The 13,734-nt window shown below is 39.3% G+C and overlaps 1 protein-coding gene across 9 annotated transcripts in view; it reads right to left on the bottom strand.

Annotated features, from left to right (window-relative positions):
- atrnl1b (attractin-like 1b) overlaps positions 1-13,734 on the bottom strand; it is a 1,047,255-nt gene that overhangs the window by 875,429 nt on the left and 158,092 nt on the right. For all 9 annotated transcript variants that reach the window (XR_013579731.1, XM_078564667.1, XM_078564670.1 and 6 more), the window contains exon 10: positions 5,245-5,399. Coding sequence is in view for 8 of the 9 variants with exons in the window: in XM_078564667.1 (XP_078420793.1) it covers positions 5,245-5,399 (155 nt within the window). In the remaining variant the exon portion in view is untranslated. The remainder of the gene's footprint in view (positions 1-5,244; positions 5,400-13,734) is intronic.

Below are 13,734 nucleotides of genomic sequence, written 5' to 3' on the forward strand. Positions count from 1 at the left end.
AACATTATACTTCCATTACTGGAAGAGTTTCTAAACAGTTACTAAAACTTTCTCAGTCATTCTCACCAGTTTTTCTGCCCTAGGATATGTGGGTGTAATCTCGGTGTCTGAGGGAGTGTGGCATTCTTAAATAGGACCAACAGATTGGGAACATTATGGTTCCAAGAGTAATCAACTTCATCCTGTAAGCACTGTAGAGAATATGCTAACTCTACTTGGTATTCAATTCTGTCCACTATCACTTATTGTTCCAATGAAATGTTGACTATTGTCTCTACAGATTCGCCAACAATGACTGACACTTTTGATGGCATCTACAATTTTTTTCATCCTTTCACAGGATGTGGGCATTGCTGGCTAGACCAACATTTATTGCTCATCCCTGATTGCCCTTGAGAAGGTGGTGGTGAGCAGCCGCCTTGAACCGCCGTAGTCCATGTGGTGTAGGTACACCCAAAGTGCTGTTAGGAAGGGAGTTCCAGGATTTTGACCCAGTAACAGTGAAGAAATGGCAGTTCTGCTCCAAGTGAGGATAGTATGTGGCTTGGAGGAGAACTTCCAGGTGGTGGTGCTCCCATGCATCTGCTGTTCATCCTTCTATGTGCTATAGGTTACGGGTTTGGAAGGCGCTATTTAAGGAGCTTTGGTGAGTTTCTGTAGTGCATTTGTAGATGGTACACGCTGCTGACACTGTGCGTCAGTGGCGGAGGAGTGAATGTTTAAGGCGATGGATGGGGTGCCAATCAAGCAGGCTGCTTTGTCCTGGATGGTGTATTCAGTGTTTTGGAGCTGCACTCATCCAGGCAAGTGGACAGTATTCCATCATACTCCCAACTTCTGCCTTGTTGACAGGCTTTGTGGAGTCAGGAGGTGAGTTACTCATTGCAGAATTCCCAGCCTCTGACCTGCACTTGTAGCTAGTGTTTATATGACTGGTCCAGTTCAGTTTCCACTTGCTGATGAAGAAAGTCCCACTGTAACCCACTTACTTAAGGGACTAAGTATGGGTGGCTGATGAAATGACAAATGCCAACTCATAGCAATATTCGCAAACATACATCAAGTTCAAAAATTTAAACCAAGATAAGAATGCCACAACCACAAGTACAGACACAGAGAGCCACAGTTCATTCATCTGTTTCCAAAACAGTGATATCTGGCCATGATATCAAGGACATAAATTTGTTGTCTGATTTATTCTGAAACCAGCAGCTAATTGCTATTAATGAAATGACAACACCGCCTTAGTCTCTCTGGCTTGTTGATAAGCATTCATTAAGAGACCTGGTTAAATTTTTCTACATTGTGCAATGTTATGGAACTGTAAATTCTAGTTCAAAAGTAGTGTATCCTTTATATTGTACGTTAATCTACTTATGCATTTAAAATAGGTTAAAAGCTAGTAAACAGCCATATGAACAATGCAAAGACTACAAGATTTACGTACATTATTGCAGACACTATTCTGTAAAATCGCAAAGTCATTAAAATGATCACATTACTATCTGCATACCTGTGAAGATTTTGCAGCACATTGCAAACAAACAGAATAACGTTTCTCAAGTTGGAGACACAAAAGCATCATTAATAGTTGAAATCATGCACTTCATATAAAATAAATACCTTAAAAAATCTCCCCAAATGAAAAATTCAGTACACATTTAATGGGGATTCTCCTTATTAAACTCAAATGGCATACATTGGTATAACCACGCATTTGCAAAAAGTATTACCTTACAATAAAATTATAATTTATGCACTGCAACAAATACAAAAAGTCAAGAAATTTTGATTCATGATAGCTAAGCATAAGATCAAAAGAATCAAAACATTAGCATATCTAAGTGGGATAACCTGCACAACATGTGGTAGATTCAAAGTCAATTTAGAAAAAAATTGCAATTACCTAATAGACCATGTTAAATTTAACCCTAAATGGACATGTAAGGAGATTGTTCTCTTAAGACATTTAAAATAACACCGAATAGAATCAATGACCATGTAGGTCTTGATTTTTCAAGAAAAGGCAAAGCATGCCCATCCACAGCAGGGAGTGCTGGCCTCACCAAACTCTGGAAATCTTCATTTCAATACATTCCTTAAATAGGAAACAAATGTGCGCAGAAAGGCAGCCGAAATTTATCTTAGCTGGGAGTTACAAAATTGAGCCAGTATTGATAGGACTGCTATGATCTCTAAAAATGAATTCAGTAATTTTTTGGCTTTGTGCTGAAGGAAGGTGTGACGCATGTAGAATTTGAGAAATATGCATTATGAAAGCTATACCTCAGATTCCCCCAGTTCATAATTCTTCCTGAGTGGTCTTGTAATAAGAGAAGCAAGGAGAATTACATTCTTTGAAAAGCACCATCTGTTAAATCTGAAGGATGGACCTGTTATATAATCATACACCCATTTTACATGATCACAGTATACACTGGGGGGTGGGGGTGGAGTTTCATCCAAAGATATGAAATTCCTCATGAGGCTTAATAGCGGAATTATTTTGCAGTGGTTTCTTTTGCCAGTGCCACTCCCCTTCAGTCTCAAGAATTATGACTTGCAAAATTAAGGTGTGCCACACCTGTAAAGCCTCGATATTGTTAGGTGACCAAGAACAAATCGGCTCCCAGAACAACATACATGAAATATTCCAAGGTATTACTTTAGTTCATCCCTAATGCTGACAAAGAACTTCGCATTTTAATATTCAATTTTCACTCATTCAAGTCTTATTCTACATTACTGTAAAAGTTTTGAGACAAATAATATTGTTTGATTACAGATTTCCCTTTTTTCACCACCCCCACCATAACATGCTTGCTTATAGATTCGATAATATCCCTCCGAGATATCAACTGTATGATTCTCCAAATAAATATTGGGACGAGGTGGAAGGGGAAGAGAGGGCAGAAGCACAGATGAAATAATATCAAAGTAAATAAAGAGAAATTTAAGGGGCAATACTACTTTTGATTCTTTGCCTATCATCTTTAAAAATAACTGAATATTTCCTGTCTGTCCTGAGTTAGCTCATTTCAGCCAGGTTACGATCTGGGGATCATAATTGATCCATGGCCTGAGAGAGGGGAAAATCCACAAGGGTTTGCACACCTGATCTATAAATGTCCAGTAGACTTCAAATCGTTTGTGGGTATGTATGTTGGTTGAGGCCATTATGGGTTTCAGCAGTGATGTCCCATATGTTGTCATCAACATAAATTATCGTGATTCCAACATGTAAAATGACCAACTGGATGAAATACCAGAGGGCAATTAGTACCTATAGAACTGAAGTGCATCAAGGATTCAGCAACTTCAAAGAGGTGCAAGGAATTGGCAAGGGGAAAAAATAGATACTGTTCCTTGAGGCTGTATAAAGGAAGCAGATTTACATAGGCCAGTGATAAAAGGGCAGTTACTGATTAGGAAAGATATGGAGAAGTGATGATTGATTCCCTCAAGGGGTGGAAAGCTTCATCAGTCTGCAACCAGTACACCTTCCAAACATCTCTTAACCTTAATAACTGGAAAATAGGTGGCATCAGCAGAAACCTGGGAGCTCAAATTGTTACATACAGGCAAGTAAATAGGTTAATTAATGTAGACACATGGATGAAAAGTACTGAAAAGCTAAATAGAAGTATACATCCATCTGAAGTAAAGCCAGTTAAATAACTAAAGATTCCATGCAAAAGTAAATGCTCTAAACTGTACCTGTTGTTTTTGGCACTGAGAAAATTAGAAGGCAAAGATATCAGTACATTTAAAGGTGAGTTATGAAGAGCATTTCCAGCATTAAAGTAAAGTGTGTCCTTTATATTGTGAATGGCTCTTTCACATGGCTGCTTGTCATAAGAGCCCTTTTTCTCCCCCCTTTGCTTCTCAGGGGAAGCCAACTATAGATGGGCAATTATTGATCAGTCTGACTGTTTACCACAACTTGAATTTATATAGATCTTTAACACAGTAAAGCATTCCAAGGCTCTTTACAAATTATAAAATTAAGTTTGACACTGAGCCACATAAGGAGATATTAGGACAGATTACAAATGCTTGGTCAAAGAGATAGCTTTCAAGGGCTGGCTTAAAAGAGAGGGGCTGAGAGGTTTAGAAAGGGAATTCCAGACCACGGGACCTTGGCAACTGAAGGCAATGCAATTAAGATCAGGTGTATTCTAGAGGCCAGAATTGGGGAAGCATGGAGATCTGAAGATTGTAAGGCCAGAGATTATAGAGATAGGGAGCAAGTAAAACCATGAAGGGATTTGAAAACACGAATAAGTATTTTTGAGGCATTGCTGGTCAGCGAGACAGGGGTGATGGATGGATGGAAGGAACTTGATGTGAGTTAGGATAAGCAGAGCAGATTTCTGGATGACCTCAAGTTTGTGGAGGATAGAATGTAGCAGACTGGTCAGGAATGCGATGAAATAATCAAGTCTAGACATAACAAAGGCATGGATGAAGAGCGAAGACAGCGATGCCAGAGGTGGAAATAGACAACCTTAATGATGGCACAGATATTTGGTCAGCAGCCCATCTCGGGGTCATGTACAACATCAAAGTAGAGAACAGTCTGGTTCAACCTCAGAGTAGACAGAGAGAGATGGAGTGAGTGGCTAGATTACAGAGTTTGTGTCAGGGATCCAAGGCTTCAGTCTTCCCGATTATTTAGCTGAAGGAAATTTCTACTCACCCAGTTGGATGCCATGAGAATACATGGAAGCTGACACTGTTTTTGAATGACATTGCTGAGGGGCAACACATAGATGAGGACGAAGGCAAGAATGATGGTGATTGGGAAAAGACAACAGTTAATTGTTGCTCGAAGCGGAAGGGTGGCTGCTGTACTTTTCTCAGTTGTCACGTGGACAGTTCAGTATCTACAGAAAGAACTAATCAAATGGGAGGGAAGGAGGGAGAAAGATGGGATAGACAGAATGAAGCTCAAAGGAGGACAATGAGAGCAAGATAGATGGATAGAAAGAAAGAAAATGAGCATATGCGCGTGGACCTGCATAAAAGGTTCTTTTGATGCACAAACAAGGAAATTGCTACTGTTTATCATATTTAACTTGAAAACATGCAACATCACATGGGATGAATCTGCAGAATGTTATCATTTCTGCAGCAATTCAATAACAAATTTTGTAGAGCTGTGCTTGAACAATCAGAATGAATATGATTCACCAATGTGTATTGAACTTATTCCAAAGGGTAGTTTTTCTTAGCTGTACATACCAATATCATATGCTAGGAAATCAGCAGAGAAACATTTTGCTCCATTGCTCAGAGATGTGTCATTGTGGGTGTTCCCTCCAAAAATGAGCATAGCCCCACTGATGATGACAGCTGAATGTAGATAACGAGCAAATCCGCTTTCCTTAAGGATTGTCCTAAGTATTTTTTAGGAAAGGAAAATAAGACACTTTACTTGCAAACTATAGAATGTACCAAAACATTACTTTAAAGTTTTAAAGAATTATGTTATTTCGAACTATAGATTCCATAGTAAATTTCACTGGTAAATAAGTGAAAATGCTTCAACACATTTGAGATGTGGTTTTCGCTGTTGAGGCTGGCACTTGTTGCTTAACCAGTGTTCCAATGTGGTAGGCTTTTTCCATTTGATACTATACCACTTCAGACAGCAATTAGATTAGAATCACAGACTTGGCAAGGAAAGCAGGCCTCCTCCTTATGAATATCTGACAGCTTCGTGATTACGTTTACTGATACCATATTTATATTTTCAGATTTTATAAACCGAATTCAAATTCTTAAACTGCTGTGGTGGGATTTGAACATGCATTCTGGATTATTAACTCAGGAAGAATATTTAAGAAAAACAAAGGCCAACAGTTCTACTTTTATAAATGTCTTTCAGATTTTCTGTCACTAAATTGAATGTCATCATATTGAATCTGATAGTACTGTGCTGAGATAATTAAAGTGCATGCTTTGCTTAATAAAAACTGGATCATTTCCTGAAATTCTTTCATCTCAATATTTTTTCACAAATGTTCACACCAATACACCTACTGGTAACTTGACTAAAAATCAGCCTCCATAATTGGCTGAATTTAACTTAAATTGAAGTAAAACTAACAACTGGAAAAGAAATACAACAGCTTGAGCATTTTGTATTTTAAGATTTTTCTATCACACAGGTAAATGTCTTTAATTCTTTGTACTTCAGTCTTGGAACAGTGGTAACATTGCCTTTGTATAAGAAAGGTCAAGCCCCACTTTAGAGTAATAATCTAGGCTGACATTTCAGTGCAGGACCGAGGGAATGCTGCATAGATGGAGGTACGGGCTTTTGAATATGGAGTGAATCCGTATCATCCCTCTCAGGTGGACATAATGAATCCCAAAACACTATTTGGAGAGAGGCTGGAGGGCTCTCCATTGTGCTGGCCGACACTGATCCCTCAGCTAACATTGATTAGCCCAGGTTATCTGGGGAGATGGTGGCAGAGTGGCAATGTCACTGGATTAGTAATCCAGAAGCCCAGGCTAATGCATTGGGGACCTAGGTTCTTATCACACCCCAGCAGTCAGTAGAATTTAATTTTGGTTAATAAATCTGGAATTGTGAAGCTCGTTGCATTAATAGTGAACATGACAACTATCACCGATTTATTTTTAAAAACCCATCTGGTTCACTAATTCCCTTTAGGGAAAGAAATCTGCCATCCTTACTCGGTCTGGCCTACATGTGACTCCAGATCCACAGCAATGTGGATGACTTTTAACTGTCCTTTGAAACGGCCTAAAATCCCACTCAGTTCAAGGGCAATTAGAGATGGGCAACAAATGTTGGCCGCGTCAGCAATGCCCACATCTCATGAAAGATTAAAGCAAAAAAATATATCTGCTTGTTCAGCTCACTTTTGGGGGACCTCGCTGTGCACAGATTGCCTGCTCAGCTTGCCTATGCTACAACAGTGACGACATGTGGAGTACCTAAAACAGCCCGATGGCCATGAAAAGTGCTATATAAATGCAATTGCTGTTATACATTATTAATATCCACTGAAACGACATAAGTGAAAGCATCATGTTTATGGGAAAAAAAGCAGACTCACTCAAATCTTAGCCCCAAAAAGTTGATTTGAAAACAAGGCAAGGCATTAGGACTCTGGTATTGTCAGCAAACCTACTTTACAATTTCAATGAATGTCCAGCAGTAAGATTCCTAACTAGTAATGTGCTGCACCACTCCAGGGGGATACAAAGGAAGCCTCCAATCTCAAAAGTAGATTTAAAATCCAGAGAACACTAACAGAAAAAAACTGGAGTAAACTTGTCCACAGTTATTTTCACTTTATGATTTTTTTTACATTTTGAAACTTAGGTAGATCAATTAAAAAAACCTATGTACCATGCTCTTATAATCTTATGGTCATGACAATCAATACACAATCTAGAATTCTGCCTATTGGCCTGGCAGCTGTAACTATAAGTAATATTTAGAATTTGATTAACATTTAAAGGGAGGAATGGATCTGGAAAGGAAGTCTCTGTAGTGTTGCGTGCAATAAGCCATTTCTTTAGGCAACTATCTTAAACAGAACATTATTGTATAAGATGTCTATTATCTAGTTTATCCCCCAAACTAATAACGCTTTCAATAAATCTTGAACTTTAGCTCGTTAGGATCTCGGTTGAGACCAGTAACTTTTTTTTTTAAAAAAAGAAATCCGAAATCTCAGTTACTTACTGCAAGAATGAAGCCACAATATTCCATGGTTTAAACAGAACAATTGTGACTATACAAAAGTCAAACAAAGCAAAGACTAAATACTATCTTAGCTAACCCCCTATACTCTAAAACCCAAAAACAACACAAGTTAAACATGAATTAATAGACAAATTGCTGTCAATTACAAACTATAAATTACACATTAAATGACAGATACACTTAAGACAAATCTTACGAATTGGCTCAACAGTTCACGCAGCATATGTTATCAATCTCAGTCAAAGTTCTTAAAACTCCACCTTCCTCACAAAGATTTTCAGCTCCTCTTCTTCTAAGATTTAGCCGGATCCTCAACCAACAGTGGCGCACAACCAACCTGAGTCCCAAGGGCTCAGTCTTCACAAAAAATAGCACACGCCTACAGAACCTCCTCAATTCTACTTACTACTGGCTGGTTGACGTATGTCCACCAATGTTATCACCAAGTAACAGAAACAACTGCAGCAACTATATCTTTATAGTCACTTGGTAATACAGAACTTGAGTACTGCTAATAAAAAAAACGACATGCTGTCAAAGCTTTTCGGCTTGCACTCATCCAGACAGATGAAGAGAGTTTTTTTCCTCTCACAGGGTTGAGTCTTTGCTTCCACCACCTTTTGAAGAAGAGTTCCAGAGTCCTTGAACATTTTTAAGGCAGAGGTAGATAGATTCTTGGTGAGCACGGGGGTGAAAAGTTATCAGGGGTAGGCGGGAATGTGAACTTGAGGTTAAAATCAGATCAGCGATGATCTTATTGAATGGCAGTGCAGGCTCGAAGGGGCGAGTGGCCTACTCTTGCTCTTAATTTATATGTTCATATCAGGACAGACACAAGAATGCCAAACTTCAAAGGGAGCAACAATCTCCATATATTCATATGCAGTGACCTGACCTCCCATAAACATGTCCAGACATTGCACCTTTTTAGAATAAACAAAAATATTGGGGCTAAAAGCTCCCTGGTACATTTGCCATGGCAACATCTCAAACAATCAGAGCTGACTTGCCAGCCAATCAGCAACCCTTTCCTTATGCAGTATAAATGTTGTTCCATTTGAAATTTAGCACTCTTGCATCTGGCCTGATGAGTGTAAAATGTAAAGCTTCGACAACATGCCTGTTGTTTCAGCAAAACTATATCTTCGCTTATTCTTAGCTTCTGGATCTAGCCTCTGTCTTCAGCTGCCTGTACTGTACCATACCATTGGACTCATCATTGAGCTCTGATGGCTCTGTCTCATTGTATATAGTTTCAACCAGTAAGTTTTGGTTTCCAATCTCAGTTTGTCTTAGTTTACTTTGAAACTGGGAGGGTCAGTTTCTCTTTCCAATTAGGGTCTGTCTCAAAACATACAAGCTTTGAAACTATGGATTCCATCACAAGGTCCACCACAACAAGGTCTACAAAGCATAACTGTACACATAGATGGTTTTTGTAAAAGTGATGTTTTGTGTTTGTTTCATATCTAACAATTTTTTTAAACTTGGGGAATAGTGGGTGAGTGTTGGAAGGATTAGCAGGCTGATGTTCAACCTGTTTGAACCATTTCATGAACCATCCTTCCATGACCAACAAGTACTGAAGTGGATCTTGAACCGGGGTACTACTCTATGAGCCACAAGACCTCCATTATAAAAAGGGATTATAGAACAAAAACTGATGAAAGGTCATAGACTCAAAAATTTGGCTGGAATTTTACTAGGCCTTTGGTGATATTCTGGGAGGCAAGAAGGCTGGAGACTGAGAAAATAGCAGAGAAATGGATTGGGAACATTGACCTTTCCCCCGCCAACACCCCCTACAATGCCGCTTTGTCATTGGCAACAAAGATGGCTGCAAGCTGCCTGCTGGGAACCCAATTCAGACACTCAAGTGGCCAATTACAGGTCATTTCTTGCTTCAATGGCATTTTTCCCCCATCGGGGGCCCTTTGCCACATGGGAAGAATGCCCAGTGAAACTTAGCGGCATTCTGGTGCGCTCTGAGTGTGGGAGCCCTCCTTTTTGGGCACTCCATGGTCCAGGGAGGGAGCCCCAGTGGCAATGGCCACCCCCTGCAGCAATGGCTACACCTGCCCACTGAGACACTCACCCTTTCTCAATCACCAGGACTTGCCTCTCCTGGCATCCCCAGGCCCCATTTACCAGTTTTCAAGGATGCCCAGCAATCAAGACACCCTGATCCTGCAATTGCAGTCTCATCACAGGCTATTGCTAGTAGCAGGTTGGTAGCTCATGAGGGAACGCCTCCATCTTTAATTAATGACATTCCCAGCAGCAGCTACTCAATTTGCCACCACTGGGAATATGCCTATCTGGATCCTGGCACCTACCTATGCAGGGTCACCTTCTGCTTTCAACTCCCGCAGTGGGACCATTCTGCTGAAATTCAGTCCATTAACTCTGTTTCTCTCTTTACATATGTGATTATAGAAGGCTGATGAAAACAACTATTGAAAAACCCATCTTACTTTGTGCATTCAATTATTTCTGGGTAGTCAGCCACACTGTAATGAATTTGCACTATCATACATGATTCAACAATATCTGATATGAACAGCACTTACAAACTGCACTGGAAAAGTCCAATATAGTGGCCTTAATCCCAAAGTATATGCCATAATAGCAGTTTTTGTATGAAGTGTATACTCAAGTTATTTTCTCACCAATTCCCAACTATGTTCGCCCCATGCTATGCCCTACCTTCAGCATGGTGCACTGGAAGAAGCTACTAGGGTCTCTTGGAGTAACTTGGGAATGATTTCCCTTCCAGGAGCAAAAGCTAAGCAACAAAATAACATTGTCTTGAGGGCTCTCAAAATTACATAAAAAGGTCAGCCCCCAGCAGAAGGATGGGGGTAGACATATAATTTTTAAAAAAGACAGCCACTTCACAGCATTATCCTGGGGCATTCATGGAGGACGAAGTCAAGCAGTTGTGGAATAGAGTTTACGACCCATAAGTAAGTTAACCAGAAGGCCACAAATTAAAGCCTAAAATTTGGTAATTCATTAAGTGCTAAATAATTGAAAACATGAAATACATCTAGCTGCAATTGACATAATTTTTTCATTCAAATTACTGACATCCTTCGATTCCTAAGAAGCTTTTGGGAGGTTTCTTTCAGTCTTCAGAAGTTCACCTTGTACTATACTACATGTTTATAGGAGCTACAAATTCTTGCAGTAGGTGAACAAAGTCACAATCACTGGAGGACAGCAGTCTCATCCAAGATCTGTTTTTGATAACTCTAATGCACACAGAAATCCAGCAATAGCCAATGCCATTAGAAGATTGAGGTTTTTCAATTATGCACCACCTCTTGCCAACCTTCTCCCTCCCCACCTCCAGAGCAACTAACTCCTTGGCAAGTGCAATCAACCCATCATTTATAAAAAGTTTTAAACAATATGGTCAGGTTAGCATTTCAATGCACAACAATTGAAATGCATACATTGTTTCTATGGGTGCTACTGTTAAGCTTTATTGATAATCTTTAGAAAGGTACAGTACATCAAGGCTGTTCAGGCCTTGAGGGATTCTGTTCCTCGAGCTTTCAATCTAAAGTTTGATGCTTGCATCAAGCAAATAGAAGTCACCAATGTCAAATTGCTACAAGCTGGTGGCATTTAAAATAAGTCTTTGCTCGAAAATCAACAAACATTTTCATAACATTTAGAATGAGCTGAACTTTCAACTATACATTGCCCAAGGCAAATATTCAACTGAATTAAGAAAATGTTAGTTGAAATATATCTTTAACTCAAACATTCTATGAGATGAAAAAAAGGTTAACTCTAGGAGCAGCTAAAGCGGGGGTTTTTCAGTATTTTAATGAGTATTTTATTCAAAATGAAGTACTTTTCATATAACTGATTGTTTAATTATATTGTGTGTTCTGTTAAAAGTGCATCCTACTAATATGTGGCAAAAAGATCATCCAAGAACTGCAACAAATTACTCCCAGATACTGTTGCTGAAGCATACATAATTACTAGCACAAATAGAAATATTGCTATTGCATTTAAAGAGCATAGGACATACACATGCACAAAGCATAAACCAAAAGGCATTGCTCATTTTGAATTAATAGTTCACTCAAATTGGAAAGACATTTGAAGCACAAAGTAATTTTTTATTTGCCATGAAATAATTAATGCGTTTTCCTTATTCACTACAGCAATTAATATCTAATGTATGAAATAATATCCATATTAAAATTCCAACATCTGCACACACTTCCTATCTAAAAAATCTTACCATCAACATTTTCCATTATAATTTCATAAAATTACTCTGATTTAGCAGTTACCAGCAAAGGAACGGTGCTTGCCATTCACCACGCTGGCTGCTAATTGCAGACTTTTATGAGACAACTTGCTACCATCAGATGTCTGATCCAGTTCAGCATCCTCTACAAGGGATCTGTGGCACATGCGAGTGTACTCAACCAGCTGATGCTTGCAAACAGTGTCCAACATTAGATGTGATTCTGTGAACATCCCAAGTGTGCTAAGAATTACATTAACACCCAATTTAAGGTCAGTCGAGCTCGCAATCTGGCTCACTTACACATGCTAGCAGCTATATATATTCATACATAGGGCCCTGTCCTGAGCAAACAGAAGGAATTGCGCCTTTTTTAATTAAACAAAAGCATGGGAGCAACTGTTACGTGGTGCATTCCCCATGGCAATGCCTCAACCAGCGTTAATTTGCTTTTTTTGAATTAAAACAAAAGTTTGGGGATAACTGCTCCCTGATGTGTTTTCCATGACAATGCCTCAACCAGAGTCCACTTGCCAACCAATCAGCATTCTTTTCAAATGTAGTTTAAAATATTGTCCCCTTTGAAATTTGATATTCTTGCTTCTGTCCTGATGATTGCAAGACAAAAAGCTTCAACAGCATGTCTCTTTTTTCAGCAATACTCAAGTTCTGTACTATCAAGTGACTACTTACCATGGCATTAAAAATTAAATTACATCTGAATGCAGCTAACACTTTCTGCTGCATTCAATAAGCAACTGTGGCTAAGTACTGCACCTGCCAGTGATGGTTCTGGAAGCCCCTGGGACTGCAGCCTGAGAATTTCTGGAGAGGAACAGGCCTCCAACCGAAAACATTGTTACAGGCATTTCAAACACACAATAGACAAGAGTCATTTTAATCACAATTGTGAATTTTTAAATTACATTTCTCTCAAATTAAATACTTTGAGACAATTCGTTGATTTCTCTCCTTTCTTCAAAAATAAAAGCACGTTAGCTGACTGGTCATTTTAGATTGGCTGCTACATTAATCTTCAAGAGTTGTTTTTTTTTTAAATTGGAGCTTTATTTACCTATTTTTCCCAAATTCAATTGTACATCACCTATTCCTTCAGTTGTCCATGGTAACAATTTTATAACAGGGAATATGAGCCTGCCAGGCCCATGTGTGACACAGATTTACACAGAAGCGCAACTGAAGAAAACTCGTGAATGCAAACACGTTTTGCCCTTCACACTTCAGGAGTCAAACACAGAAACATAAAACTAGGAGGAGTAGGCCATTCGGCCCTTTGAGCCTGCTCCGCCATGCAATATGATCATGGCTGATCCTCTATCTCAACGACATATTCCCGCTTTCTCTCCATACCCCTTAATGCACCTAATATCCAAAAAATTATCAATTTCTTTACAAAATATACTCAGTAACCTGACCTCCACAGCCTTCTGTGGTAGAGAATTCCACAGGTTGGCCACCCTCTGAGTGAAGAAATGTTTCCTCATCTCAGTCCTAAATGAGCTGCCCCATATCCTGAGACTGTGGCCCCTGGGTTCTAGACTCCCCAACCAGGGGGAACATTCTCTCTGCATCCAGTCTGTCTTGCCCTGTTAGGGTTTTATACGTTTTAATCAGATCCCCTCTCATTTTTCTAAACTCTAGTGAATATAGGCCCAGTCGAGCCAATCTCTCCTCATACGACAGTCCTGTC

This window comes from Cetorhinus maximus, chromosome 20, assembly GCF_964194155.1.
Source record: "Cetorhinus maximus chromosome 20, sCetMax3.hap1.1, whole genome shotgun sequence".
Lineage (NCBI taxonomy): Eukaryota > Metazoa > Chordata > Chondrichthyes > Lamniformes > Cetorhinidae > Cetorhinus > Cetorhinus maximus.